General features: G+C 28.3%; 1 protein-coding gene across 2 annotated transcripts; it reads right to left on the reverse strand.

The window, feature by feature from the left end:
* On the reverse strand, nucleotides 1–27,470 carry LOC129976030 (importin subunit alpha-1-like). Of its 2 annotated transcripts, none has more exons than XM_056089367.1 (12): nucleotides 27,325–27,470; nucleotides 26,948–27,008; nucleotides 26,730–26,861; nucleotides 21,342–21,529; nucleotides 19,958–20,130; nucleotides 16,244–16,326; nucleotides 15,929–16,052; nucleotides 11,904–12,172; nucleotides 10,517–10,621; nucleotides 2,783–2,965; nucleotides 2,536–2,685; nucleotides 1–255 (listed from the first exon to the last, which is right to left on the reverse strand). In XM_056089367.1, exons 2-12 carry the CDS (start codon nucleotides 26,999–27,001, stop codon nucleotides 157–159), a joined length of 1,560 nt encoding a protein of 519 aa, XP_055945342.1. In that variant the 5' UTR covers nucleotides 27,002–27,008; nucleotides 27,325–27,470; the 3' UTR covers nucleotides 1–156. The 2 variants fall into 2 exon arrangements, with proteins under 2 accessions (XP_055945342.1, XP_055945343.1); XM_056089368.1 differs by having other exon boundaries at nucleotides 27,313–27,448.
* Nucleotides 27,471–27,631: the final 161 nt, after the last annotated feature.

The following is a 27,631-nucleotide window of genomic DNA, read 5'->3' on the forward strand; positions in this document are numbered from 1 at the left end:
TTCAGAAAAGTTACTTTATTCACAATAAAAAACAAAATGTTACAAATGCAATTTGGGAATGTTCAACTGTACAAAAATTTTTATCTTTTCAATTTTTCAAACCTTTTGAACTTTAAATAATAAACAGCAGTTTAAAATCCATTATGAAAATGCATATTAAAAAGAAAATCCACCATTTGGAGCAGAGGCATTTTCAGAAAACTGGTAATTGCCAGACTCATCCACTTCTGGTGCAAGCTGTTCATCAGCTTCATCCTGAAATGCAAAATTCAGATTGTTGAAATACGAAAATATATCTAACATTTCATCAGATTAGAAAGAGGGAAAATAAATAAAAAACTTGTTTACTGGGAGAAAATAATGGAAAGTCGGACATAAAACTATTCTCGACAGGTAACCAAGCAAACTAACAGCGAGTGTTACTAAAAATTTCCTGATGATTCGGCCACTGATTATAATTGTTGGTATTTATTTCTTTGATTTTCAATCAGAATTTTCATTTGTTTTTTTCTATACATCTGTTATATGTAATGTAATAAAAGGAATTGTTTCAATACACTGGAAAAAAAACTTATTTGATGTAAATAAATTAATAACCCAAAGATGACACAATGAGATACATTCCACATGCAATAAGATGCTGCAAAACCAGGTACAGAAAACACTGCTTTGTCAGGAAACAATCCACTGTTGACAGACTTATAAAATTAATCCACAAAGAAAATTATTCAATGCCATTAAAATTTCTTATTATTATTGCAGGCCTAGATGTTTAGATTGTTATCATATTTCTTTTTATCAGTAAGTGATTCATGTTAAGGTATTAAGTAGAATAAAATCTAAGGTAAATAAAATAATGCAGATAAAATATTTTTAACAGCTATTCATTCTAAAGTTTCTGCATAAGGAACAACGGAACTACTTTTTAAGAGAGCAATATTTTGGCTTTTAAAAGTAGAGACATTTTCCCATTCAGAAGCAGAAATTCATATTTACATATTAGGGGAACTGAAAAGTAATGTTTCTTGTTTTAAAATGAAACTTTTTAAAAAATCAACGGTGTAATCATGATTGGGATCAATATCTTTATTGTCTAGTGTGCAAATTTTCAAAGACAGATTAATAAAAATCATTTAGTTTCAAAGTAGAATATCCAGAAATAGAATTTTAGATGTCATCCATATATTTTTGTCACACAAAGTGTTGTAGAGATAGGAAAACATGGAAATATGATGTTGTACTATTAAGTGAGACAGTACTTACCATTCCAATTAACTATTTTTTTCCAGGGTTTGTTATTTAATGCAGTCCTGCATTAATGTGCTGCAGAATAACATTTTTCCTGTTGGTAATGATCTAATTATTCACAATAAAAAGGTTTGTCACCCAGTTTGTTCAGACATCAAAATGAAGAATTCTGCAAATCCTTTACCAAACATACAAAAATGCCTTTTTGATGCCACTAGATTTAGTAGTACTTCAAGACAATTCATTCAGACAGAGACACTACCTTATATATTTAAGATTATTATAGAGGGATCATTTTTCCTTTACCGTGATCAAACAATCAACAAATATTTTTATATTGTGGCATCGAAGCAAGAAGTTGAATCGGGTATAAATGGTTCTTTGAACAGAGGATTTTTACTAGTCTGCTACAAATATTCTTCGATGGTCAACCAAGATTTGTTTAGAGTATTTGATAGTTCCTCAATTACCCAACACAAATACGATTCCATTTCTGTCCTTAACACATTGTCTGAAGTTGATTGTTGTGATCAATGCAAATTGAAAAGATCAAAATAACCAGACTTTAATTAAGAAAACCACCTTCGGAAATTATAACCACCTAATGCTTTTTGTAGTAACTGTTGTATTATCACCGTTGTAAAATTCAAAAAAGCATACAATATCAAATATGAATCTTTTCTGGAATTTTATTGATAATTTAATCAAAAATTGCAAAATAGAACTTTAAAGTTTAATTATCGGCAAACAAATAAGTAATTTTAATCTTAAAATGTCTTTAGCACAACTTTGAAGTAAACAATGCCCAAATAAATGATAAATTATTAGGTCATGATAATGATATTAGCATGTGAAAGACAATATTACTTTCAGCTCCCCCTCCTGATATATATTTTCATAAAAATTCAAGAAATAAAACATTGTTAATTCTTTGATTTAATTAAGCTGAATACTAATTTTTATCTAATAAATAGAAAGCTTTAAAAATTAATATAATGCTTCAGGAGATTTAATGTTTAACTGCTTAATAGTGAGCATAATAATCATTTGACTTTAAGGAGACTAACACCATACAAACAATTGAAATTTAGTCTAATGCAAAACATTTCACAATAATATAATATTTTCTTACATTCTATTCAAGTGTGCTATAAAATGAAAACATCTGCAATAAAAAGCGATAATAAGTAAAGAAGGAAAAATTAAAACAAAGATAACTTTTAAATTATTATGTTTCAAGTTTAACTTATAAAATATTCTAAGAAAATCAATTTTATAATAACTAACCTCTCCAGAAAAGTATGTATCAATTATTGTATAAGCAGTCTTGTAAACCTCAGCATTTTCATGGTGCTGCAAATTTTCTATTTTATCAAGTCCATCCCACTGTTCTATGAAAGAGCAAACACTTTCAAGTGCATTTATTTTACTTGCAGCCTGCAAATATATTCATGGAAAAATTAATGCTCTGTAAATTATATTCTGAAAAAGCATAACTAATTTTTTTCTTCTTTAAGAAATACTATGTACTTACAGCTAAAATGTTTGAGATAGCATCCAAAACAACTACAAGAACTTTAGGATCCTTTATGGTAAGTAAATCACACAAAGGAGGAATAACACCAGAACGTACTAAAAATGTTATTTGTTCTATGTTTCCACCAGAAGTGTAGTTGCATGCTGCCCAAGCAGCTTCCTTTTGACATTTAAAATCTCCCTGTCAAAATAAATACACACAATTATTTTCCAACAAGTTTAGCAACATTTTAAATGACCCTAGATATAATGCAAATATTGAAAAAGAAACTATAAAACATTGTTTATATACTTCATTTATACTAATAAATAAATCAACATTCAAATTAAAATACAGATAATATTGAAAGTGTTTAATTGATTTCAAAAGCTATATCAAAATTTTTTGAATAAAGATTTAAAAAAAAAAAAAAAAGGCATGCATAGCAGAAAGGGGATACACAAAATGTCATTTCACTTTTGCTTGACACTCTACAGGCATGGTAAAAACTTGAAATAAAAAAAATCTAAACTTCATAAAATAATGAACAGTGTAAAAATAAATTGAAGTGTAAGTATTGTTAATACAATAAAATATAAATTTATTTTTAAAAAAGGGATTAGATACTGAAAATATTGTAGAAGTCTTATATAAAAGAAAATCAATGTCAAAAATATTAAAATCTGAATTCGAAAATGGTTAAATCAATATTTCCAAGGAAAAAATGGATATCCACTTCTATGTGCAAAAAGAAAGCATACTGAACTCCCAAAATGTCTTCAGCTGTTCTTGGGAATTGCATGTTATGTTTCAATAAGCTGTCTCATGCCTTTGACAACTTATTAAATTGAATTCCACAAAAAAAATTTTTTTCTGTTTTACCAAATATAATTAAATTTAAAATATGAAATACAGCTGCACTCATTTTAATGATAAGAGACATTTTCCAGAAAGTAAAGGAAGGAATTTAAATACTAAGTAAATATCTACATGCATGTAATGTCACATTTATATTTAAAAAAAAAAAAAAACGAACATCTGTATATAAGTTGACTAATTTTGAGTATTTAATTATATAATTCTACATAAAATAAAAGTAGATAGACCACTCAAATGTAAAATATTTTTTCATGGTCATATACATGTTATTATGGAAACGAAATATTTTTCCTAATTCAGGTATTATCAAGTATATGCCATAACAGAAACAAAAAGCATACATTTTAAGAATACAATATAAAATCTTTTGAACAATGATAATTTTAACTTATTGAATAAAAAAAAATAAAAAAGATTTTTCCAATGAAAATTCAAAAGCCATAATGTAACATAATTTAGACAAAAATGGAAGTAATAAATTTAAATAAAACATTTCGATTATTAATATTCAAATGCAAGATCACTTTTGCTCAAATACTTCCAGATGCTTAAGTAAAGATTGCTACAGATACCAAATATGCTTATTTTGTAATGCCGAATCTCAAAGTGAATTTTGATCCCAATCTCAATATCCTGTTAGCTACCACATGTTCAACACTAGATGCTAATTTCACATAAATTACAAGTGAGTGCTCATTTATGAGTCAGGGTATGTAGAGAACAGTATTTTGGAAAATAAGTAATCTATAATTATCTTAATGTGTGCATTTTAAATAACTAGTTTTTAGAATTCTTAACAAACTCAAAACTGCATTCTTTCTGCTTAACTTGATAGCATAGTTTATTATTTTCAAATAAGTAAACCTGACAGAAATGCAATGGAATATCTAGCAATATATTCCATTGCATTTATTGTCAAATATATATTCAAGATTAATAAAACAAAAGTATTAGAATCAAGTTAATAGGAAAAACAAAATCAAATAAAAATTAAACCAAAAAAATTATTAAAAAATATTAAAAAAGAATCCGGCCTGAAGACTTTTTCAAGGGTCACCCTCAGGCAGGGATTCAAATAAAGGGATTTTTTCTGTGAGGACATACAGACATTAAGTCTAATAATGATTCCTCGTGACCCGAAAATCCCCCGAAATTATGCTCAAGAGATATACCATTTTAACAGAAAGGAAATACAAAATAACAAATTAGAAAAAAACCACAAAGTAAAAATACAATGAAAACAATAACAATAAAAACAAAAACAGCATTAAAATTAAAATTAAAAACAAAAAGGCCAGAACATACCTTCCAACAGTGAATGAAACTTTAAACAATCGATTGTTATTTCCTGTTTTTGAAAGTTAACGGTTAAATTATGTAAACAGAGGTAGGCACCCAGCGCCATCTATTGAGTGATCCAATATGCAAGTAAATTTCTATTTTTATTTAAGCCAAAAGATTAATCCCAAACCATACCTTGTTTAATTAAAAAATTGACATTACAGTAATTTCTAGGAAAATCATTTTTAATTAAATTTTTAAGGAGGATATTTGATGCTTCAATATAAGAATTTTTATTATTGCAAACCCTTTTGATCCTGTTAACTTGTGAGAAAATTAGATTTTTGAAAATTTTAGAGTTTAGATTGGAATGGTAGTTACATAGTTTTGTTATTTTAAAGTTGAAATCATCCCTTTTATCGTATATACCAACTATTGTTTTATCATTAGCAATTTCGATTTTTAAATCCAGAAAGGTAGCCTCAAGTTGATTTATATTTGTATCTTTTAGAATTAAATCTTTTGGATAGCAATTAGTAATAATATTAGTATTGTCGAAGTTAATCAAAAGTAGGTCATCAATATATCTCCACCCGTTTATTAAATTATATTTAATTATTTTTTTCTCATAGTAATGCAGGAAAATATTAGCTAAAGCACTTGAGAAAGCTGTCCCCATTGGAATGCCCTTGACTTGTTTATAAAAATTAATACCATTAAACACGTAATTTTCAGTAATATTAAAATTACATAACTCAAGCCAGTTATTTTTAGGAATGATATTTTCATTTAAATATTCGTCATATATAAAAGTGCAGACCTTTATTAATTTTTCATGAGGTAGATTAGTGTATAAATTTTCGAAATCAAAAGTATTAAGTTTATTAATGTTGTTATCTTTAAGAAAATCCAATACTTCTTTGTTACTAGAAATAATAAAGTTGTCTTCATTTTTTATTTTGTCCAGGATAATTTTTAAGTATTTAAAGAAATGTTTACCCGTATAGTAATTATAACTACCAGTGCTACAGGTTACGAATCTGAATTTTAATGGATTTTTATGAAATTTAACTGTTGGGAATAAATAAGGATAGTTAAGAGAGCAAGTCTTAGTTTTGGTTTTTTTTGCAAAAGCAAGCATTCTTTTATCTAATTCCTTTTTTCCGGTGTTCTTTAACATATAAGTTGCATTAGAGTTATATTCATTAATTAAAAGTTCTTTATAATAATATTTACAAATTAAACAGAAATTATTTGCTGATTTATCTATTACTGTAATAACAAATTTTTCTTTTAAATTTTTTATTTCATTTTTTAATGTTTTACTAAAATAAATCCCACGTTCTTTAGATCTGTCAAAATCAGTATTCAATTTTATTTTAATTTCCTTTAAAATTCTCACTTTCCATTCCCCGAAACCTTCCGCAGGCCAGTGGTATTTTCTAGATAATTTGGCAATAAAAACATCCAAATCATTACCAATAGAAATCAAAATTTTGTTATGGTTTATTTTTTCTCTTAATCTAAATTTTGTTCCTCTTCCCATCAAATCTCTTAAAGAGTTGGATTCAATAATTTTTAAATTACCTGTAATAATATGACCTTTATCAATATCTATAAAATCTTTATATTTTTCCTTGTTACAGTAACAATCTGTTTTATTTATTTTATCTAAATTTTTGCTATAGTAATTATAATTACAAATTTTTTTCTTTAAAGTTGAAGTGTAACTAAACGCTATTGATACATTAGTTTTATCTGCAAGAGGAAAAAATATATTATTATTATGTATAATTTTGGGTAATTTTAGATATTCGAAGTAAATATCCAAGAATTTAATCACACAGTATTCTTTGTAAACATTATTTTTATTATTAAAAAGTAAATCGTTTTTTCCAATGTTAAGTTTACATTTAATAAGATCTAGAATAATACATTTAGTGTACGAATTTTTAAACTCTAATTCCCCGAATTTATTATTTAAAAACCAATTCATTTTATTATTTCTAAGACCAAAAATGTATTTCCTAATTCTGTGAATGTTTTCACTATTGTGTTCCAGATTACAGTAATTTTGAAATTCCTCAAATATAATTTGAAAATTGCCTCCTTTCCCTTTACCTCTTTTAAATCTTTTAGAAAAGTTATCTTTATTTAGAAAATTTTTAAAAATGTTAAATTTGTTATAAATGCAATTATTGTTTAAATCTGCATAACCTTCCCCATTTAATTTACTATTGAGACCATAAGGAAATAAAGTTTTCAGGTTGCAAATATAAATGTTTTCCAGATCTAATCTTTTGTTTAATTCGTTAATATTGTCTTCTAGAATGTAGATATTAATATTGTTAAAGTTATGGTTTTGAAAATGCTCCAGTTCGAAGTCAGTGGTCCTATTTTTTATGAAGTTTTTTATATCGGATCTGTGATTGTTAATTCTTAAATTAAGCTCGGTGCTAGTTTGGCCAATATATTTTAAATTACATTCTGAACAATTAAGGAGATAAATCAAATTTTTGTTTTTACAGAATGTTTGTAATTTTGAGTTTTCATTTTTGATCTGTTCCTTATCTGCCAAAGGACATGTCCTACACTTTCCGTTTCCACAAATTTTATATTTTTTTATTTTTTTTTTTGTATTTTTAAGATTTTTTAAACAAAACAATTGTGTCAGTAATTTTTTCTCCGTGAATGCTCCTGACACAAAGCTATCCACAGTGCCCCTTGGTAGAGCGCGCGACGGGCCATGCGCTATGATAAATTCGTTATTAACTTTTTGCATAGTTTAATTTATTTATTAAAATGAAAATATATCTCTTAAACGCCAAAAACAAGGAATTCTCGAAAAAGTAAAATCAGGAAAAATGATCTGAAAATTCTTAAATTTTTTAGGCAATACACCAAAAAACCTATTGAACCCCCCACCACCACCAAAAAAACTATTAAAAATATTTTATTTAAAAATTTTGCAGTTCGTGATTCGCAGTTTTCAAGATTAATAAGTTATATATAATTTTCTTCATTTAGCTACTCTAATGAGTTATGAATAAAACCTTTACACAACGTTGCCACTTATATTCACAGGGGTGTTTGTGGGACCCCAAAAAATCCCCTGAAACTTTTACGGACTTACTACCGGCATTTTGGAGTTTCGAGAAGGGGGAGGGGAGAAATGAAAAATTACAATTATGAAGTATTGAATGACCTAATTATAAAAGTTCAATGAATTACTTTTTTTGCAAAATTAATAACCATAAATTTTCAAACATATAAACTACTACATTTTATGCAAATATTTTAAATTACCTGAATTAATTCTTTTAAAAAAAAATTATCTAATTTCTGCTGCTTTTTTTTTTTTTTTTTTTTTTTTTTTATTTTCTGATGTTTGTGGGCTTGTCTTTCTTTTGTGGTGAACTTCATAATTGCAGGAAGGTTGACTTTTATTTTCCTCATTTACAGTTGAAGAAATTTCCTCGAGAACTGTACATGCAGAGGTAGAAGCAGTTTGCTTTTCTGCTAATGTAGAAGGTTTTTCAGAGACTTTTATAGGTGACTCATCTGAAATACATGTTTTTAAGTCCTCTTGATATGTTTTCCAACTTCTGTTCATATTCAGTAAGAGATCTTTGTGAATTGGATCAGTCATTGGATTTTTTGAGCCATATTTTTCACATGAGGTTTCTTTAGAAGCCATTAAATCATATTTAATAGTCTGCACTGCATCTAGGGAATCAATCTTAAGAGAGGTTTATAGTCAGTGACAAGTGTATCCATTAAGTTGAATGCACTTTCCAATAATGGGCCATGGAAGCAGCTAAGGCAGGCTTTGACCAATTTAGCCAATGTAGGATACTTATAATCATTTGTGAAATCATCTTTTAAATTAAAAACTTTAGACCAATATTTATCAATTGTACACTTGACTTGATTTCCACTTTCATCAGATGTGTAGAGCATTTCTTTGGTGATATCAATATCACTCTGGTATAACCTTATTTCAGCTTCTACTTTTGACTTTTCATTATCACTAAAAATATGGGACATAAAAGATGATAATTTTTCAAAAGCTAATATTGTACTGGTTTTACCTCTTAGCTCTGGATCTAATGCTGTAAAACTAATTAGATATGAATTTTTAAGGGGTAATTTCTGTTTCATATGCTGAAATTTCTAAATGAAATTCTCTTGCGTACATAAATAAAAAAAATATTTCAATAAGCGAAACGAAAAATTTACACGTGCATCAATAAATGAAACGAAAATTTTACACAGCGGAGAAAAAAAAGTTGCGAAGCGATCAATGACAAATAGCTAATACGGCGAAAAATCCCCCTTCTCTACTTATTGGCGCCACGCCAGGAGAGATAAGACCTTTGAACCCAGAGTCACGTGATCGCACATCTGGTCGAACGAAGTCGACCCTTTTTTTTTCTGCCGCGCCTACTTGCCGAAAAGAATCCAGAAGAGAATGTCCGAGAACCGGGGGAATGAGTCATAACTCGCAATAAGGAAAGAACAAAAAAGAAGTTTTTTCCCCCTTTTCACGCATTATCACTGCCTTTGGAGAAAGAAAGGAAAAGTTTTCACCACACACACTGACCTTGCGTTTTCTGCTTTAAAAGCAAACAAAATTACCCAGATCAAAATAAATAATTCATTATTATTCCTACTTCCTTTTGAACGACGATCCCCGGAAATTCCGGAGACCGAAGTTCAAAATCCCCGGAATTCCAGAGTTTCCCCGGAGCACAAACACCCCTGTATTCAGAATTTTGAAAGTTTCCCAAGCTCAAGCCAAAAAGTACAGCTGATTCTACTGATTCACAAGTAATTTTGTGACAATATGAATCTCTCCCAAAAATGAAACTGGGTAGAACCAAATCCTGAGAATATGTAGTGCCATTTAGCTAAACACTCCATATGAATACAACTTATGTGATTCTGTCAGCCACAACTACTGCATATAAATGTACTTTTTCTTACCCTCCTCCCTTCCAAAACTTTTCAAGGTTCTTACTGCAATAAAACAATTCAAGCACCTTTTTCAGGTTCCTAGTTTAGTAAAATAAAATTTAAGAATTTTTAATAACAAGGGGAATCCAGTTTAATAATTTACATATCAAAAATACAGAAAGGAATCATACAAAGAAGTTGCTGTATTGAATATCAGTTAAAAAGAGAAAACTTTATATTCAAAGACAGGTAAACTTGACAGTACCAAATAATACTGCAAAATAATCATTCTAATTTAAGAAGCCCTAAAAAAACCTTAAAGTGTTCCGATATTACACCAATATATAGGAACAGAATTCTATCACAAACAGGTCAGAATGACTGTAAAGGACAAGTTTATTTTTATAAGCATTTAAATTTTAATGATTAAGAAAATTTTCCTTTAAAAATAAGAAGAAATTCTATGTAGTTTAATGTTTTATTTAACACATAGAAAGTTCAATGTAAGGACAAATATATAAAATTAAATAGGTGAATTAAAAATCAAAACCCATGCAATTGAAATTTCATTGAATACTTTTTTTCAACATTTCTTATATTAATATTGCATTCCATATTTATATTAAAAAAATTTACCTGATTCAATACATCTATAATTGGACCCATTAAGCCATTATCAGTAACTGCTTGAATCTGATGTACATTTCCAGCACAGATATTAGAAACAGCCCAACAAGCTTCCTAAAAAAAAGAATTTCAAATCAGCATTTTTCAAATATAGTTAGCTGTTCATCGCAAACAAAAATTTATTCAAATAAACAATATAAATTTAATTTACTTTTTTTTTTCAAAACCCAGAAAATTAATATTATAGGGAAAAAAGTCAAATCATTAACACACAATTCCAAACAGCTTTTGATCGGCATATAGTATTCATTATCTGATATTATAGTCTGTAATTTCTGTAGGCGTTTCAAGGATACTCGTGTTCCCTACTCTTCACTCTTTATCCTTCTCTGTTGCCATGGTTTCAACAAAGCTTGTTCCCCCCCCCCATGCCAGCACGTTTTGGGAATGCCTTACCTTTGGAATACCTTAACAGCTGTGTAAAAAAAATGACAGTTATCTGCCTCAGCGTTGCGAGGCAGACAACCAGTTGTAACGAGGTAGAAAATGTGACCTGGAATCGCCTACAGAAAATACATGGACTATAAAACAATGAAAGGCATTCAAAAAGACTTTCCTGTTTAATATTACAGCTATAAAAAATTACTAAAATAAATGATTTTTAACCAGGAAAAGAAGAATAAAATTTCATTTAACAATTTTTTGTGCTCAAAATAAAATGGAAATAGCAGACTAAGACAATTCATATCAACCTAATTAACCAAGATTAATTAGATTTAGGTTGAACCATAGAAAATTAACTTCTAATTTATAAAAAAGAAACTGCTTTTTGAAAAATGAACGCTTTACAAAAATGTAAAGGGATATCTTATAAAATATTCTCTAACTATTCTCTTTATATTTTTTCTCGGCTCTAACGAAAAAAATGTTGCAAAAGACCCAACAGTTAATTTTCAAAAATGAAATTCATTTCCTCTTTTGAATTATACGCTTCATTTATTAGATAACCCTTTTAAGCTTAAAAAGGTGAAAATACATAGTAGCGTACTTATATCAGAAACATTTTATGCAAAATTTGTTAAATCAGCCAAAAACAATTTAATTACTAAGTGCAATGAATATTGACATCAAAATTATACTCTATTGAAATCTACAGCATTATTTTGAAAATAGCAATTTTTAAAGCATATATTTGCTCTGTAATATATCGGAAAAACCTATTCCGTACATTTGCTATTAAGTAGCAACAAGTATGATTTTAAATTTTAAATAAATTAATAATTACATTGTAAAAATAAAAGGTTATAATAAGGGCAAATAAATTTACAAAATTTCATCATTATTAAAACTCGTTAACAGAAATTGGTTAAATAATTATAAAAATAATATAATGTACCTTTACAATGTTAGGCTTAGAATGAGTCATTAATCGTCTCAAAAAAGGTAATGCACCACCATCAATCACAGTCTGTGTTTGCTTATCATCACCTGTCACAATATTTCCAATGGAACGCAGTGCAGGTGTAATAACAGAAGTTTCACGCACTTCCAGAAGTTCACACAGGCGAGGGACAACTCCAGAATTGATCACTTCCTGTATTTTTTCATTGCTACCATCAGTCAGGTATGATATTGCCCACAGCGTATCAGTCACCACTTCAGTATCTGCAAAAAGATCAGAACATCACCTGTAGATAACTGTTTGCATAATTTTAAGCTCCCAAAATTTCTATAAATTCTACCCGTGTAAAATTCAAAACCTTTAAAATCTTCAAAATTAAATTTAAAACATAAGCCAGTATCTTCAGATGGTTAAGAGCATAATTAAAAATATCCCAAAATAGTGAAATTAAAGTAAGCTACTCAAAACAGAAGAAATCCCTGTTTTCCCTGTATGTATATTCAAGATACGAGGAAATGTGCTAGTTATAATACAATGCAATTCTAAGGAGAGGAAAAAGTAAAAAAAGAAAATTTAATGTTATTGGTAATAAAACCATATTAAAAGAAGGTTTTTATTTACATAAAAATTATTATCTAGAATTTAACAAGACAAAATGTACATATCAAAGAAGTGGATATAAAGGTTTTTATTTACATAAAAATCATTATCTAGAATTTAACAAGACAAAATGTATATATCAAAGAAGTGGATATAAATTACATATCATACTCTAACTGTAAATCACGCAAAATTTAGGACTGAAGTACAAAAATATATTGGCACAGTGCTTAAGAAGGAAATAATTTGTTTCCCTCCAGTAGAATCTCCTGTATCCATACTGTTTATCAATACACCAATCAGAAATGAACAATTTTTATTAGCAGAAGAGAGGGGAAAAAAAAAAAAAAAAAAAAAAAAACGGCTTTACATACAAAATGAAATCTTTGCATCAAATAAAAATTCTCCAATGAAATCAAACCGTTTGGCAAACTAAATATAAGGGAAAGAGGGAAATAGAGGGAAAGAAAAAGTGGAAAATTGGTCCTCGTCAATTTTTTCTTTATTACATACAAAGAAAAATTTTTTAGAGGTATAAATTTAAAAAATTACAAGAGGCATGTGTAAAATTTCTCATGTTCAATATTATTTTTAAATTAGAGAATCTTGTTTGAATGTATGGGAAATTTCAAACAAAATAAAAAAATGTTGAAAGAAAATATTAGTAATATAAAGAATTTAGTAGTCCATGTTCCATATTTTTTAAAAAAATGTTTTAAAAAAATAATAGCAATGTCCAGTATTTCATAATTCGATAAAAAATAATGAAAAAATTTTTTTAAATACTTAATTAAAAGAAATTGTTTTATAATTATAATAGTGGATCAATATTTTACAACCAGTTTTGAATATTAATACCCAAAATTCATACTTTTGCTCTTGTAACACGTGGTACTGTCAATGTGACATTTGAAAGAGGGGGAGGGGCTGTTATGTTATTAAATAAATCAAATAGATTAAAATTTAAAATCACAACAGTAACAGGGCTTTAGTTAGGTCGCCTTTTCCTATAGTACAAAAACATTTTCAATAATTATATCGATAACCTGTTCTGAAAAAAAAACTTCTGATGAAAATTCTATATATTTATATATGCGATAAATTACACTCATGTCCAAAATTAAGGTCACAAATAAAATCTGCAAAAAATGAAAAACTATTCACTGTGTTGCCACGAAAATTTGGCACAGAGATATACTACAATGGAAGAAAGAACATGGGCACATAACAACCTGGAAAAGATTTCAATTGTTAATTTAGAAACAGGTTATATCAAAAAGTGTTACATTATAAATCAGAGATAAAGCCTTTATCTCGGGGAAAGCCTGTCTGATATGGAGTATGGCCACCGTGCACTGCTATATAGGCTTCACAACGAGCTTTCATACTGTTTATGAGGGTGTCAATAAATGCTTGGGGCAACAAAGCCCATTCTTCCAAAAGCACGGCTTTTAACTCTTGGTGGGTGTTAGGAGGGGGGTTACGCTGTACAATGTCACTTCCGAGACCATCTCAAACATGTTCAATAAGATTGGGATCCGGAGACCTCGAGGGCCAGTTCATATGTCGAATATCTTCTTCCTCAAGAAAATCATCAACAATCAGGGCTCTGTGTGGACGTGCGTTATCGTCCATAAACATGAAGTCTGGACCAAAAGCACCCCGGAACAACCTCACATAGGCTTCAAGGATCTCATCCCTATAGCGATGAGCACTGACAGTACCAGCATCGAAGACGTGCAGTGGTGTACAAATGCCCAACATTATGACACCCCAAAGATTCCTCTTCCACCAAATCTGTTGATTTCTTTTACGCAGAACGGATGATTGCGAGCTCCTAGCTCTTTTGAGATGAAGATTCGACGAGTGTCACTCTGTGTGGTAAATCTCAACTCATCACTGAAAAGAACACGCCCCCATTCTTGCTGTGCCCAAGACTGATGTGTTCGGCACAAGAACAACCGAGCTTTTCTGTGGATGCAGTCAAAGGGGCGCATTCAACTGGTTACCTGGCATAAAGAGCCCTCTCTGCTAGACGCCTGTATACTGTTTGCCTGGAAATTTTTATTCCAGATGCAGCAGCAAGGTCACAAGCAAGTTGAGGAGCAGTTGTCAGCCTATGCCGTCATACGCTTAATGCCAAATAGCGATCCTCTGCAGGCGTTGTTGCTCTATGACAGCCTTGGCCGGCCTTCCCGGTTACAGTACCGCTTGTTTGGAATTGATTCTGCAACCTGAATATCACTTTCGTTTCCACTTGTAACCATAGAGCCACTTCCGCATGAGACTGCCCTGCTTCAAGCCTGTCAACGGCTCTCCATCTCAAGGAATCGTCTAAAAGATTATGAGAACTCATTCTCACTGGAAACAGGTTAAATATTTTGTTTTAATGCAATATTCACAAAATTGCAGGCAAAAATTCCAGATGCCTAAACGGTCTAATTTCAGTAGTTCCTCAAAAACTAATGCTAAACAACATTTTTTCCCCACAACAAAGGTTAATACCGTGTTACCAGTCCTTCACAATATACAAAATATAATTTGTTTAAATTTTACTGGTAGCTATTTAGAATTACTTTGGAAAACATTTTTGTGACCTTAATTTTGGACATGAGTGCAGATGTGGTTAACCTTTCTCCTTCCATAGTCTTATCAGTAAAAGTCCGATTTTCATTAGTTTCCAACAATATTTCATTTTACTTATGAAAAAATACCAGCCAATTATTTTTTTCGATAAAAATTACCAATTTACAATAAATTTCCCTCCAACCAGAATTCTCTAATGATTTTTGGTCATCGTGCCAAACAGGTAAGTCAAGTCAACCATCTAACTCTCCGACCCAGATTTAAAACCATAAATTGAATGACTGGACGGCCGCAACAGTAACATTAGTGGGAACTGTGGTCGAGTCCTAAGAGCCGTCACCGGCCACGGTACAACCCTCCCCGAAGGAAGTATGTCCCATCATCGATGGGATCCTACACCTATTAGTGTACCCTCCAGGGTGGTGAGATCCAACCACCATGCCGGAAGCATCTCATCCTCATTTCGACATGCCCCGCCAGGAGTTGTGCCACACAGGTATAACAAAAACAAAATTAACTTAAGCAAGTAAAAACTTCTTTACCCTAAAAATTATATTAAAAAAAGAGCAAATGAAGATTTACAATACAATTAATATTTCAAATTATAGTGATATCATACATCATATTTAAAAAAAGGGATTAAATAAAGTGGAACTCTTATTATCTAAATTAAAAGGAGATTGGACATATTTAAGCCCAGAAGTAAAAAATAAAGGAACGACTTCAGTTCATGAAGTTAAACACATTCATTGTAGAAATGCCTACGAGTTAATTGTCCACATTTACTATTAAAATTAACAATTTAAAAGCATTTGATTTAAAAGGATTCTTACCAGGATGATGAATAAGTTCAGCAAAAGTTGGTATAAGCTGTTTTACAGCTTCAAAAGGTGGTGGAGGATTCTTATTACGACACAGATTTGACAAAGTCCATGTAATGTTGCGTCGAAATTGCACCTGCCAAAGATAAAACCTATTAACTATGGATAGCAGACTTTCTTTCATTAAATCCTCAACTGCTTCATAATTTAGTTAAATATAAAAAAATACTGCAATAAGTAAAAATTTTTATGTTGATTGTAAAATTGTACAAATTTTATATTGGTTGTTTAATTTAAATTCGATATTAAAAGAAAAAATATACATACTGATATTTCAGGTGTAAGCAAATTCTTTAAAGCAGGAATTACATTATATTTAAGAACAAAGTCTCTTAGTTGAGGTCCATCACCTAAATAAAATAATTTTAAAAATAAAAATTATAAAATGTTTTCCCAATATGTTTTAATAAAAATCATTCATAAAGTTTGAAGTCAAACACATAAAGAATAAAATTTTCACTTGAGTGTTTCAAATAAAATTCATTTTCCAGTTTTTTGGTACATATGTTACAATGACATGAATTACTTGAATCTCACTCTATACCTTGTTGTAAAAAAGATTAAACAGCATAAAAAATATTTCAAATGGTTCTTTTTTAAGATATATTTATAATAAGCTAGACGGATTTGCTTTTTGTTTGTTAACTCTGCCCTCAGGTTAGTCTGTTTTCTAAAGCATAGTATTTCTCTCCCACTAAACAATAAAGCTAAATGAAAACAAAACTGTTTTAAAAATGTTAAAAACTTATTTTCAAATTAAATATTTTACCATTAGTTAAAACATGAAATCAAAAAAAATTGTAATCAAATAAAATATTTCTAAAACCACTAAAAGAACTTTTCTAACATTTCAAGTTGCTTAATCTTTATGAATTAAGAGCATTTGTAAAAATATTTTTAATGCTGCCTACTTTAGACTGACTATAATGGTAGATCTAGATTTTATTCTGGATAATGCTACAAACAATTGATTATGAAAAATATTGCAGTGATCATTAATTTTTTTTTAAATTTAAATGATCATGAATAATTTAAGCTCAGCTTTTCTTTGCATTCCCCCCTCCCTCTATCTAATATAGCTAGACATCCCATTACTATTTATAAAAAATGAATGCTGGCTTAACACATGCATTGCTTAACTTTCAGAAGATTATAAGCCAAGAGCCAAAAAATATCAATTACTCGAAAAACAAACAAAATAGGAAGCTATTCATTAGTATATCTAAAATGTTATTTATAAATTTTGAACTCATTTTGTCTGTTAATTAAAGCTTTATTTTTCATCACCATTTTAATGTCAACATAAATAGTATGATGTAATAATAATTTTAATTCAATATTTCAAACAATATTGGTAAAACAAATCCCAAATGTCATAAATCAGATGACTTGTTATCTGCCAATCACAAATCCAATAAATTTTTTATATAACAAAAATATTAATTTATATGATAAATCAGAAATTCCAAACTTAAATACAAAATCACAGTACATAAATAAAACATAAAATTATTCTTCAACGCTAAAACTTTTATTTTGGATTAAACAAGGGGTTTGCACATTCTTAGCATTAATTCAAAATTAAGCCACTCAGGATATTAGCAACTCTAATTCCCAATGAATTCCGGATACGAATGGCAAATCTAATATCTTAAAAAGCACTTATGTCAAATAAACTTCTATACCAATTTTTAGCTTCCTGTCAAAATTTTACGAAATATTTAACATAACTCTCGGAAAGGATCCAAGAAAATGCCTGCCCTTGCTTAAGGAGAAAAACTTCCCCATCAAAAAACCCCAGTGAAACAGATTTTTTATTAACTCAAATGACAGGCATCAAAAATTCCAAAGTTGCATTTTCTATTGGCACAATTTTTACTCAATGATATAAAGAATGTTGCCATACCCACTTCTCGGATCATGCTAGAAAACGTTTGATAAATATCGATTTATAATATATAACATGACAATTATTAAAATATAAGGTATTTATATTTAAATTTACAGAATGATTTCAACCAAGTTATTTTATTCTTAAAAGTTTCAAATTAGAGTAGTCCTCCCCGCTTTATTTTTCTACGATTTAAAGCTTTAAAACAATGAAAAGTAAGGTATAAATATGTGCACACTGTTAAAAGAGCCGATTTCATTTACAATTCTTCTATTAGGTGTGTACTTTTTAAAATAAGATTTATGAAATACTGATTTTTTTTTCTTATATTCATTACACAGGAATATTTTACTATCAAAATTCTTGCATTTTTTTGTATGGTAAACAGAATTGAAAGAAGCAATTAACATTTTGTAAAATCTAAAAAGTTTAAAATGATATTTCTCCATGCTGCACTTTTATTTATATATATTTTTCAAAAGTTTTTAGCAATTGAAACAAAAATATGAAATTCTCTAAGATGAATACTACTAATACTAAATGTAAAAAAAGTTTAAACTCAAAATTAATGAATTTGAGTTTTTTTGCATGTGTGTGTATTTTGTAATTAAAAAAAAATAATCACGAAACAAGATAAGCAGAAGACGGAAATTTTTACTCAATTTTATACAATAAATTAAGAAAGCTTTTTTTTTTTGCTAAAAATATTGAAAAAAAAAAAATCAAGAAAGTTACATTTTTATTAAAATTTTTTTACAATAAATTGAATTTTATGTGTGTATGTATTATAGTTATAGCATATAAGCTTACATAAAACAATTAAAATATAATCCCAAATATATATTTAAAAAAAGGGGTTAGAAGGTACAATGTCAATTTAAATCTAATACATTATAAAGTTTTCCCCTGATTACAAAAGAACCATTGAATAATGTAAATTTTTTTAATATGGTATATTAAATTTTTTATTAGTCTAATAGATAACTAATGTAGAATTAATAATCTTGCATTTGATTTACATCAAATCAATCAATATAATAAAATGTCCCATGTGATCCTTGGTTCTAAAAATTCAATTCAACCATTGCTGACAGCATCAGTTGAAGATACTGATACACTCAAAGTTAAGATCATAGATAATGTATCTATTGTGATCCTATAGCAGAAAAAATAGCTGACAATATCTGGGGAGAATTGTAATATGGATGACATTCTGTACCGAGAGCATCCACATTAAAATACACCGACATAGTAATTTTTATTAAAAATTTTTATAAATATCCTTGCAATACAAAAAAACAGCAATTTGTAAATAATAATTTTTTTTTTATAATTCTTCCCCCCCCCCATATTTAGAAAGTCTTAGTAGCAAAAAACATTAGTTTTCAGGGTTGCCATTCAAATCTGGGAGAGGGGATGCACGTGTTTTCCCTTGTACATATATTCAAGATACAAGAAAATATGCATATAGCGCTGATGTGCTAGTTATAATGGAATATAATTTTAAAGAGCGGAAAAAAAATAGAAGCAAAATTATGACTTGCATTAGTAGAAGCACAGCTAGCCAATCAGAATGCTTCAAATTGACAAATCATATTAGTCGTTGAGATTAGCACCTCATTTACTTTACAGTATTTGAAAAAAATGAAGGCAGAGGCGGCAGACAAACTTTAATTACTATTTAGGAATTTCAAGATTCATATGAATTTTTTTTAGTAAAATTAATGCATTATATATTTTATTTTACAGTTGTAACTGGAAAACCCAAGGCTTCTCTTTATACAGAATGCATATCAAAGCAATATCTATACATTTTTATAAAAACAGAAGAGAATCACAGATTTAGCATATCTAAATATCAACTCATATGAAATAAAGTGCAGTGAGACGCAAGGAATTATATTCAACACAAAAAGTTCTTTTAATTTCTTGCGAAAATTTTAGTACTTTTCATGACGTTATGCACTTTGTCATAATACATTAAAATGATTATGCATTCAATTGTAAGCTTTGATAAAATCATCCCCTTGATAAAGGTTACAAGAATATAGTTCTCAAACACCAGTTTTTAAAAATTAATATTTACTAACCTGCTATGTTACCAATAGCCCAGACAGCCTGTTCAGCAATAGTTGCATGTGGGGAAGACAGAAGTTCTATGAAAAGTGGGATAGCACCAGCATTTACAACTGTAGATGTTTGTGCAGAATTGCCAGATGCTATATTGGTTAATGCCCAACAAGCTTCAAACTGAAGAGGCACACTAAATAATACAGGCAAGAGTTTTCATTTCGACTAATAAAACATTTATCTTCATTATTAATTTTTTTTCTTCTTAATAACTTTGATTATCCCTCCCAGATTTCTTCCTTCAGATTAAACAGTATTAAATGTAAGGACTTACACTTCATGCTTTTCCTTAGATCACACCACTACTTTTCTAATTCAATAAATAATGAAATAAAAACATTTTACTTTAAAACTAAAAATACAAATCTAACAGATGGAAAGATTAAAAATTGACAATTTATTTTTTTTATTAATGAATAACTTTATCCTGATTCCATGATATTTCATTAAAAAACACTCCATATTAGAAGAATGAACCATATACTTCTAAACTGATTAGATTATAATTATATAAAAGTCAGCATCCCTTAAAAATTTGGTATAAAGTCACTAACTACATATTCAGATTATCATATGAAAAAGAAAAAATTTCTCTAGAAATTTAAACAAGTATAATGGTAGAGAAATTAATTTAAACATATAGAAAACAAGAAAAATCTGAAGTTCTTGGGAGAATTAAAAATTTATGGTTTGAAGGCTCTCTAAGAATAAATAGATTGATAAATATATATTAATTTGGAAGTTTCAACTAAAACAGCAGCAACAGAAGAATAAAATGCTTATACAACATACTATTCATAATTTTGTATCAGAGAGGCAATGTTTTATGATGGTGAATGATAACCAAACAGTGCATGATGAGTTGAATAATAAAAATCAAGCATGTAGAAAAGCTAAAAGTTAAATATCAGCCAATTAGAATATTTAGAAGTAAAGAATATTACTATCTGGAACAATTAGGAATTAACAATGAAAAATGTATTAGATTCAATATATAAACAATAAGTTAAGGAAAATTAAATAGATGTTTGTTTTAAAGTAAAGCAAGGCTGGAGAAACAAAATATAAAACAAGGCTTGAAGCAGTTTTAAATTTTACTATCTTTACACTTCTTGAGAAATTTAAGCCTTTTTTTATATGCTTCCCCCCGCCCCAAAATTAAGCACATTTCATGACACCATGCACCCTGTTATCTACATATTACAGGTATTTTAAAAGTGCTTGCATGATCATTAATAATCATTATTAATCTAAAAATAATACTTTAAATTCCTACAAAATAAAATCATAACATTTTCAGCCATTCTGAACAAAAATAATCAGAAATTTAAAAAGAAAACTCACTTTCCATGATCTTGCAGAAAAGAAACAAGATAAGGAATTACTCCACTTGCTATCATATCATCAATAGGAGGATTCTTTTCACGAGAAAGGATTTTACGAGCATTCTGTGTAGCCACCAAGCGAACTTGAGGATCAGGATTTTGAACTCCAGCTACAATTTCTTCAAGAGACATGCCAGGAGTTTGTTGCTAAAAAAACAAAAATACCTTTGTTTATTTTAAGTTTATTTATACTAATTATTTTAATAATGAAAAAAGTAAAACAACTATATCATTAATTTAAATAAAGATTATCTGGTACTCAGTTCAGTATAGAATTGAATTGAAAAATCATTGCCAGAAATGTGTGTATTTTAAATCATTTTTAAGTAGTTGCCAGTTATTAAAAAGGCAACGTTGATTGTCATCCATCTTAACAATCAAATAATTAATATGTCTAATTAGCTTGAAGTTTTTAGCTATTCTCGAAAGCGAATGTCACCATGCATCTTTATTTTAGTATTTTAATTAGTTTATTTTGTCCTCCATGATTACACTAATAAGCGAGAACAGGAAGGGAATTAACTAGATCAACGGACAAAATTTGGATATCATAAGGACCACCATTGCACAAAATCTCAAGAAGGTGGATTAATTGTTACTGAAGCTTTTGACTTTTATGGATTAAAAATACTATCTTAATTTTTCAAATCTTGAAATACAATACACTGCAAAACATTTAAAAGAATTATACATTTTTTACAATGCACTTCTCACCCCTCCCATTTTTGTTAAAATTTCTTAAGGCAATCATTTTATTATTCAATTGAATATTTTTTTAATCCTTCGCATTTTAAACTCTTTGAATCTTTTTTAATTGGTACTTGTGTACTAATCCTATGTCAGCAATTAATTGAAAATGTCATGTTAGTCATAACTAAAATCTGACTATGTTGATAATAACATGCAGTTAAAACCAGTATTTTTTAATTTGCTATCCCCCAAACTTTTCCTTGTTAGTTCATCCAGCCTTGACTTTAAAATTCAAACCCAATCTCCTCCCAACTATTGTATTTTCCCTCATAAATTTAAATACTGTCTTATTATCAATATTTATTGGTTCAACTGACCCTTAAAGAGTTGGCTTATTTATGGTGTTTCAATGGTTGATAGATGTTGAGCTTCTACTCATACATCAGCACAGTGTCTTAAAAGCCGATTTGTTGCATAACTGGGTCTATGCACTCAGGATGAAAGAATAAATTACTCTAGGTATCAAAATTAAAACTAACATTTGAAACACTTTACATAAAAAACATTTATATTCCTATTATTTGATATTTTCACTTATCAGAATTGATAATTTTTATATTAGATATGAAGATATTATATTATATATATATATAATTAAATAATATCTCGTATTATGAAGTTTAAAATACATTGCATTTATGAATTTTTGTATTAATTACATGCCAACAGCAGTGCTTTCATAGTTGAAATTCATCAATAATATGCAGATCACAGAATCCTTCAATATTACTATATGCATATTTTCTACATTTCTTTTAAATATATTTTATGTTAAATAATTTAAATTTAAAACAAGCTTTTAAACAGAACTTTCAATGATGCATGAATTTATCTGTATATGCACAAATTTATACTTGTAAATCACAGATCTTAGTAAGAATAGGCTTTCCATGTAGTTCAAGTATCCTAGCTTGAAAAAACAATAAAGAAATGCAATCCTTAACAAATATCCTTTCTATTGCCACATGACAGTTTCAAATTTAATAATACAAGCATAAACTCTTAAAATAATTAACATTAATATTCTTATTTGTATAAATAAAATAAAGTTTATCATAGTTTGAGTTAATCATTGCTCAAAAATGTCTTTTACTTGGCTAAGCATCAACTAAATCCAAACTTCAAATGCAACCAAAATGTTTAATTTCAAAGGTGGGAATGGAAGAAACAGATATTAGTTACTTTTTAGAGATGAGTAAACTATTTTCAAGAGAAGCAGAATTTATATTTAAGTTTTTTAAATTATACAAACAAGCTTTGATTTTAGGTTTATCAATTATAAATATATCCATTATAGGATTTTCCAGATTATATTTTAAAACTTGTCTTTCAAATTATGGCTAGTCGGATGTTTTTGCCTAATTCTTATAAGTCTTGGTCTTAAAAATGCAACAAATTACACTGAAAATGTTTTTTATATTTTCATTTTTTTCACATACATTTTCCATGACTAAAGGGCTTGGTTTTAAGAAATATGCGAAAGAATGCATTATTTCCCTCACAAGTGATCAAATTATCCATCAGAGGAAAGATAAATAATAGAACAGGGAAAAAAAAAAAAAAAAAAGGTTTAAAATTTTAAAAAGTTTGTCATCAGGTTTATACATTTATCAATCATTATGTTAATCGAATACCAAATTTTACATGTTATCACTTAAATATGAAAAATTCATTTTTAAGTATAACCAAGAAAAACGCTTGATTAAAAAGCCAGATGATTTAAGATTTTGCTTATTTTCATTGAATCTCTTACTGATAAAAAATTTGTAATGATTTGCAAACAAAAATAAAAATACTAACGAAGCAGGAATTTAACACCTGTAAGGTTAATACAATACTTTTCCTGCCCTGATGTAGGAAAAAAATATCAGATTGACCCATACTGTACTAATGAAAGAGCTATTTCAGGAATTCAAGGTGCATAGACAAATTTTATCTTTAAAATAATTGCTTTATACTTTAAGGACCTTTAGAGAAAGAATACGAATACATTTTAAAGTAATATTTTTTAATTACAGAATTACAAGTTTATTGAAATAAATTAAGTTGGGCATTAACTAAATAAGTGTCCAATTTTATACTAAGATAAAGACTTCTAGTTATTAGTGAATGCTTTTCATGAATACTGTAACTAAGTTATTTAAATTTTTTTTAATGCAAGTTTCATTCTGAAAATTGATTAAAAGACTTTAATTGTATATCTTAAATTATTTAATTACATTTCATTAGTATTAAAAGGGGAAAAGTTCTATCACTACTATATCAACATTTCAATTTTGTAAAAAATAAATAAAAACAAATAAATTTAGAATGCAAAAATCATGCTAATTTTATTAAGTATACAAATAAAAGTTTCTTTAATTATTTTTAAAAAACTTTCAATTTGTTCAAATTTCTCGTTAATAGCTTTTCCCAACTCATTAGATTTTGTCAATAGTAAAAAGTTTCTGGTTTGTAGAACAAGAGCAATTCCTAAGGAATTTCTTTTTTCATAAGAAGATCAAGCAATTAACACTTTCAACACTACCTAGGAAATATCCTGTCTTTCAGATACTTCCAATTACAGGTTTCTGTGGGCTAAAATTTATGATGAAAAAAGTAAAGGTATTCTTCAGATAGGTATTAGAAAGTTCAACCTATCTAAACTGGCATAAGAGACAAATTTTAGCCCACAGAAACCTGTAACTGGAAGCATCTGAAAGATGAGATATCTCGTTGGTAATGTTAAAAGTGCCAAGAGATCCTTCTAAAAAATAAGCAATATGTTTTAAAAGTTGATGTTGCAAGCGTTTTCAATTCTTTAGCAATGTTTACCAAGCGATTCTGCAAGATCACTTTGTGTAAACTAAATGTTGATCATAGATTAAATTATATTTTCTAAATTTCCCACTTCAATATTTTAATTAATGCTGAATACCTTTTCTACAGATGCTTGTTCATGAAAAAAAAAAAAAAAAAAAGATTTTCTTCTAAGATTTTTTTTTTTCTTTTTTAAAGTTTTCAAATAAAGGATAAAAGAAAATTTCATTTTCCAAACATTAAAATTCTTACAATTAAATAAAGATGATTCGACCTAGAAATATATAAATTCCATGAGAACAGCATCTTCATTTCATCTTTTTATCCTTTCTGCTTTTAATGCAGAACATCTTTTTATACTTATTCTGACAAAATATTTCTTACAAATAAATAATAAAGGGAATCTAATGTTTTTAAAACAAGTTACTGATGATTACATTTGAAAAGCACAACTTTATTGGATATTCCTTTTGTAGAATGCAAGATTTGCAATAATTTGTTGCTACTTATACTGCACTAACTTGAAATAATTGTAAAATACAATACATTTTTAGAAAAATGAAACTAGCATCATTTTATGCATGCGAGCATTAACTATTGAGCATGTGAAATTCTCTTTCAAAATTTCATTTAAAAAAAGCTTCTGGGCAACATATACAAAATCAGCCGGAAAATGCTTCTAAGATCTAGTATAATAGAGTATTTCCCTAATAAAGATACGATCATAACTCCTACTAGACTCAAAATTTAGAACATTGGAGAAGACTGAAAGCTACAAGTATTTACCAAGATGATACCTTGCCAAATTTCATTTATAAGTTATTGCAATTTCTTTTTTTTTTATTACAGTTTCATATGCAAATAAATAAACAAACTGACAGTTAATTCATTTAAGAATCTGGCTCAAAATTTGATATACACCTATACTGTAGATACTAAACCTGTATGCCAAATTTTACTGATGTAACTCATTGCATTTTGAAGTTATGTTCACTTGTACTGGGATAAATAGACAAAAATAATCTTGGAAATGGATTTCATTCAAAATTTTAGAGAAATGTGCAAACTTGTTAGATATTCTAGCTAAAATCATTTCTGAGTTATTGTGTTCTCAAACAGACATTTCCAAAAGTTCAGAGGCTTAAATAGTGGAAATTCGGCTTAAAACTCGAAATTTTTGATGGCAACAATTCTTTACTTGCACAGTTTTATAATATATAAGTTATTCTTAAAAAAAATAATCTTAACCCTAACTAGGCAAGAAAAAGGAAATGAAAGATGTATCAAATAAATGAAAGGGTTCTATTTCTGCCATGCCATCAATATTTACCTAAACCAAGATAAAACCTTTAACATTGTCCTCCAAATTTATCAAGATCTGTTAAGGCATTCAAAGATCGAACAATGCAAGCAAATCGCATAATTTGGTAGAATTTAGCAAGGTAAAATGATTTTTTTTCTTCCATCAAAATACATTATATATGCACCTGGACAAAAATGAGCACTTTTAAGGCCTTATGATAAGCTGCTTATAAGGTCCCCAAAAATATACAGTTTTAAGATCCTTCAATAATGCTACACATCTAGGAATCATCCCATAAATATTTATTTCCTAACAAAAACAATTAACCATTTTTATATAAGAATAAACTTATTTAAAAATGCACATGAAAAAAACTCATTTCAGGATATAAAAAATTATATAAAATCATAATAAAATTTAGAATCTGACCATTACAAAAATGAAGAATTGAGATGGCTTTTAAATGTGTGGTGCAAATATTTTAATAAAACTCACCTTATTCTGAGGCTGGAGAGGGCTGACTGGTTCATCATCAAATGCATCAACATTCCTACGTTTCGACAAACTGTCATCCTTTTTCTGTTTTCTTAGTTCAACATTTACTTCCGTTCGCCGACGACGCATTGCCTAGAGATAAATTTTTATTGAATATATTTTAATATTTCATTGAATATATTTTAAAAACAGCTTAAACCCAGGCAAAATTTCCTTACTTCTTGGTCTCTGCCCTTATTCTTGAATTTTGTCAGTCTGCTTTGTGCATACATGGTAAATCTGAAAGAAAATTTTCAATAATCACCATCAAGCCTTTTATTAACCAATGGAATTTATCAGTCTCCTAAATTCAAGACAAAAAAAAGCACGCAAAGTGTGTGTAAGAAAAGAAAGCAACTGCGTTATAAAGAAAATAACTTTAGTGCTGTTTATCAGACAGTAGTTAAAAGATATTTCAATCTTATACGTCAATAAGTTAACACTTAACATTATGGCAACTGATCTCTTAATGAAAACATTGCTGTATTTTGAAATTAGAGGTATTATTTGAAATAATGTTACAAAACAGAACTAATTATATTACAAGATAAAATACCTGTTTCAGAGAATATTAGAATAAATAATTTAGTATTGGAAAACCAAATTTTCACAACACTTTTCCAACAGACTACCTCCGCAATGGAAAATCAAAAGGAGTTCAGGACAATAACGAAGTCACGATTGGTCGGATTTAAAAGCAAATTAACTGAAGATATCTTCTTCCTTTCAATTTCAGCTGTGACTTGCCTAAAAATTGTTAAAAATATTGAAACATATAAATATATGAAAACTTTCTGAAATAATAAATTAGAGAAATGAAGAAATAAATCAAATTTTTTTTCATAAAATATTTTTTGAAGTTA

The sequence above is a fragment of the Argiope bruennichi genome, chromosome 7, assembly GCF_947563725.1.
Source record: "Argiope bruennichi chromosome 7, qqArgBrue1.1, whole genome shotgun sequence".
In the NCBI taxonomy this organism is placed as follows: Eukaryota; Metazoa; Arthropoda; class Arachnida; order Araneae; family Araneidae; genus Argiope; species Argiope bruennichi.

Coding starts and splice junctions, on each gene's coding strand:
- LOC129976030 (XM_056089367.1), bottom strand. CDS start 27,001: ATGTATGCACAAAGCAGACTGACAAAATTCAAGAATAAGGGCAGAGAC. Junction 2,966..10,516: donor TTATAGATGTATTGAATCAG/GTAAATTTTTTT, acceptor TTATTTTGACAG/GGAGATTTTAAATGTCAAAA. Junction 2,686..2,782: donor CTATCTCAAACATTTTAGCT/GTAAGTACATAG, acceptor ATATATTTGCAG/GCTGCAAGTAAAATAAATGC.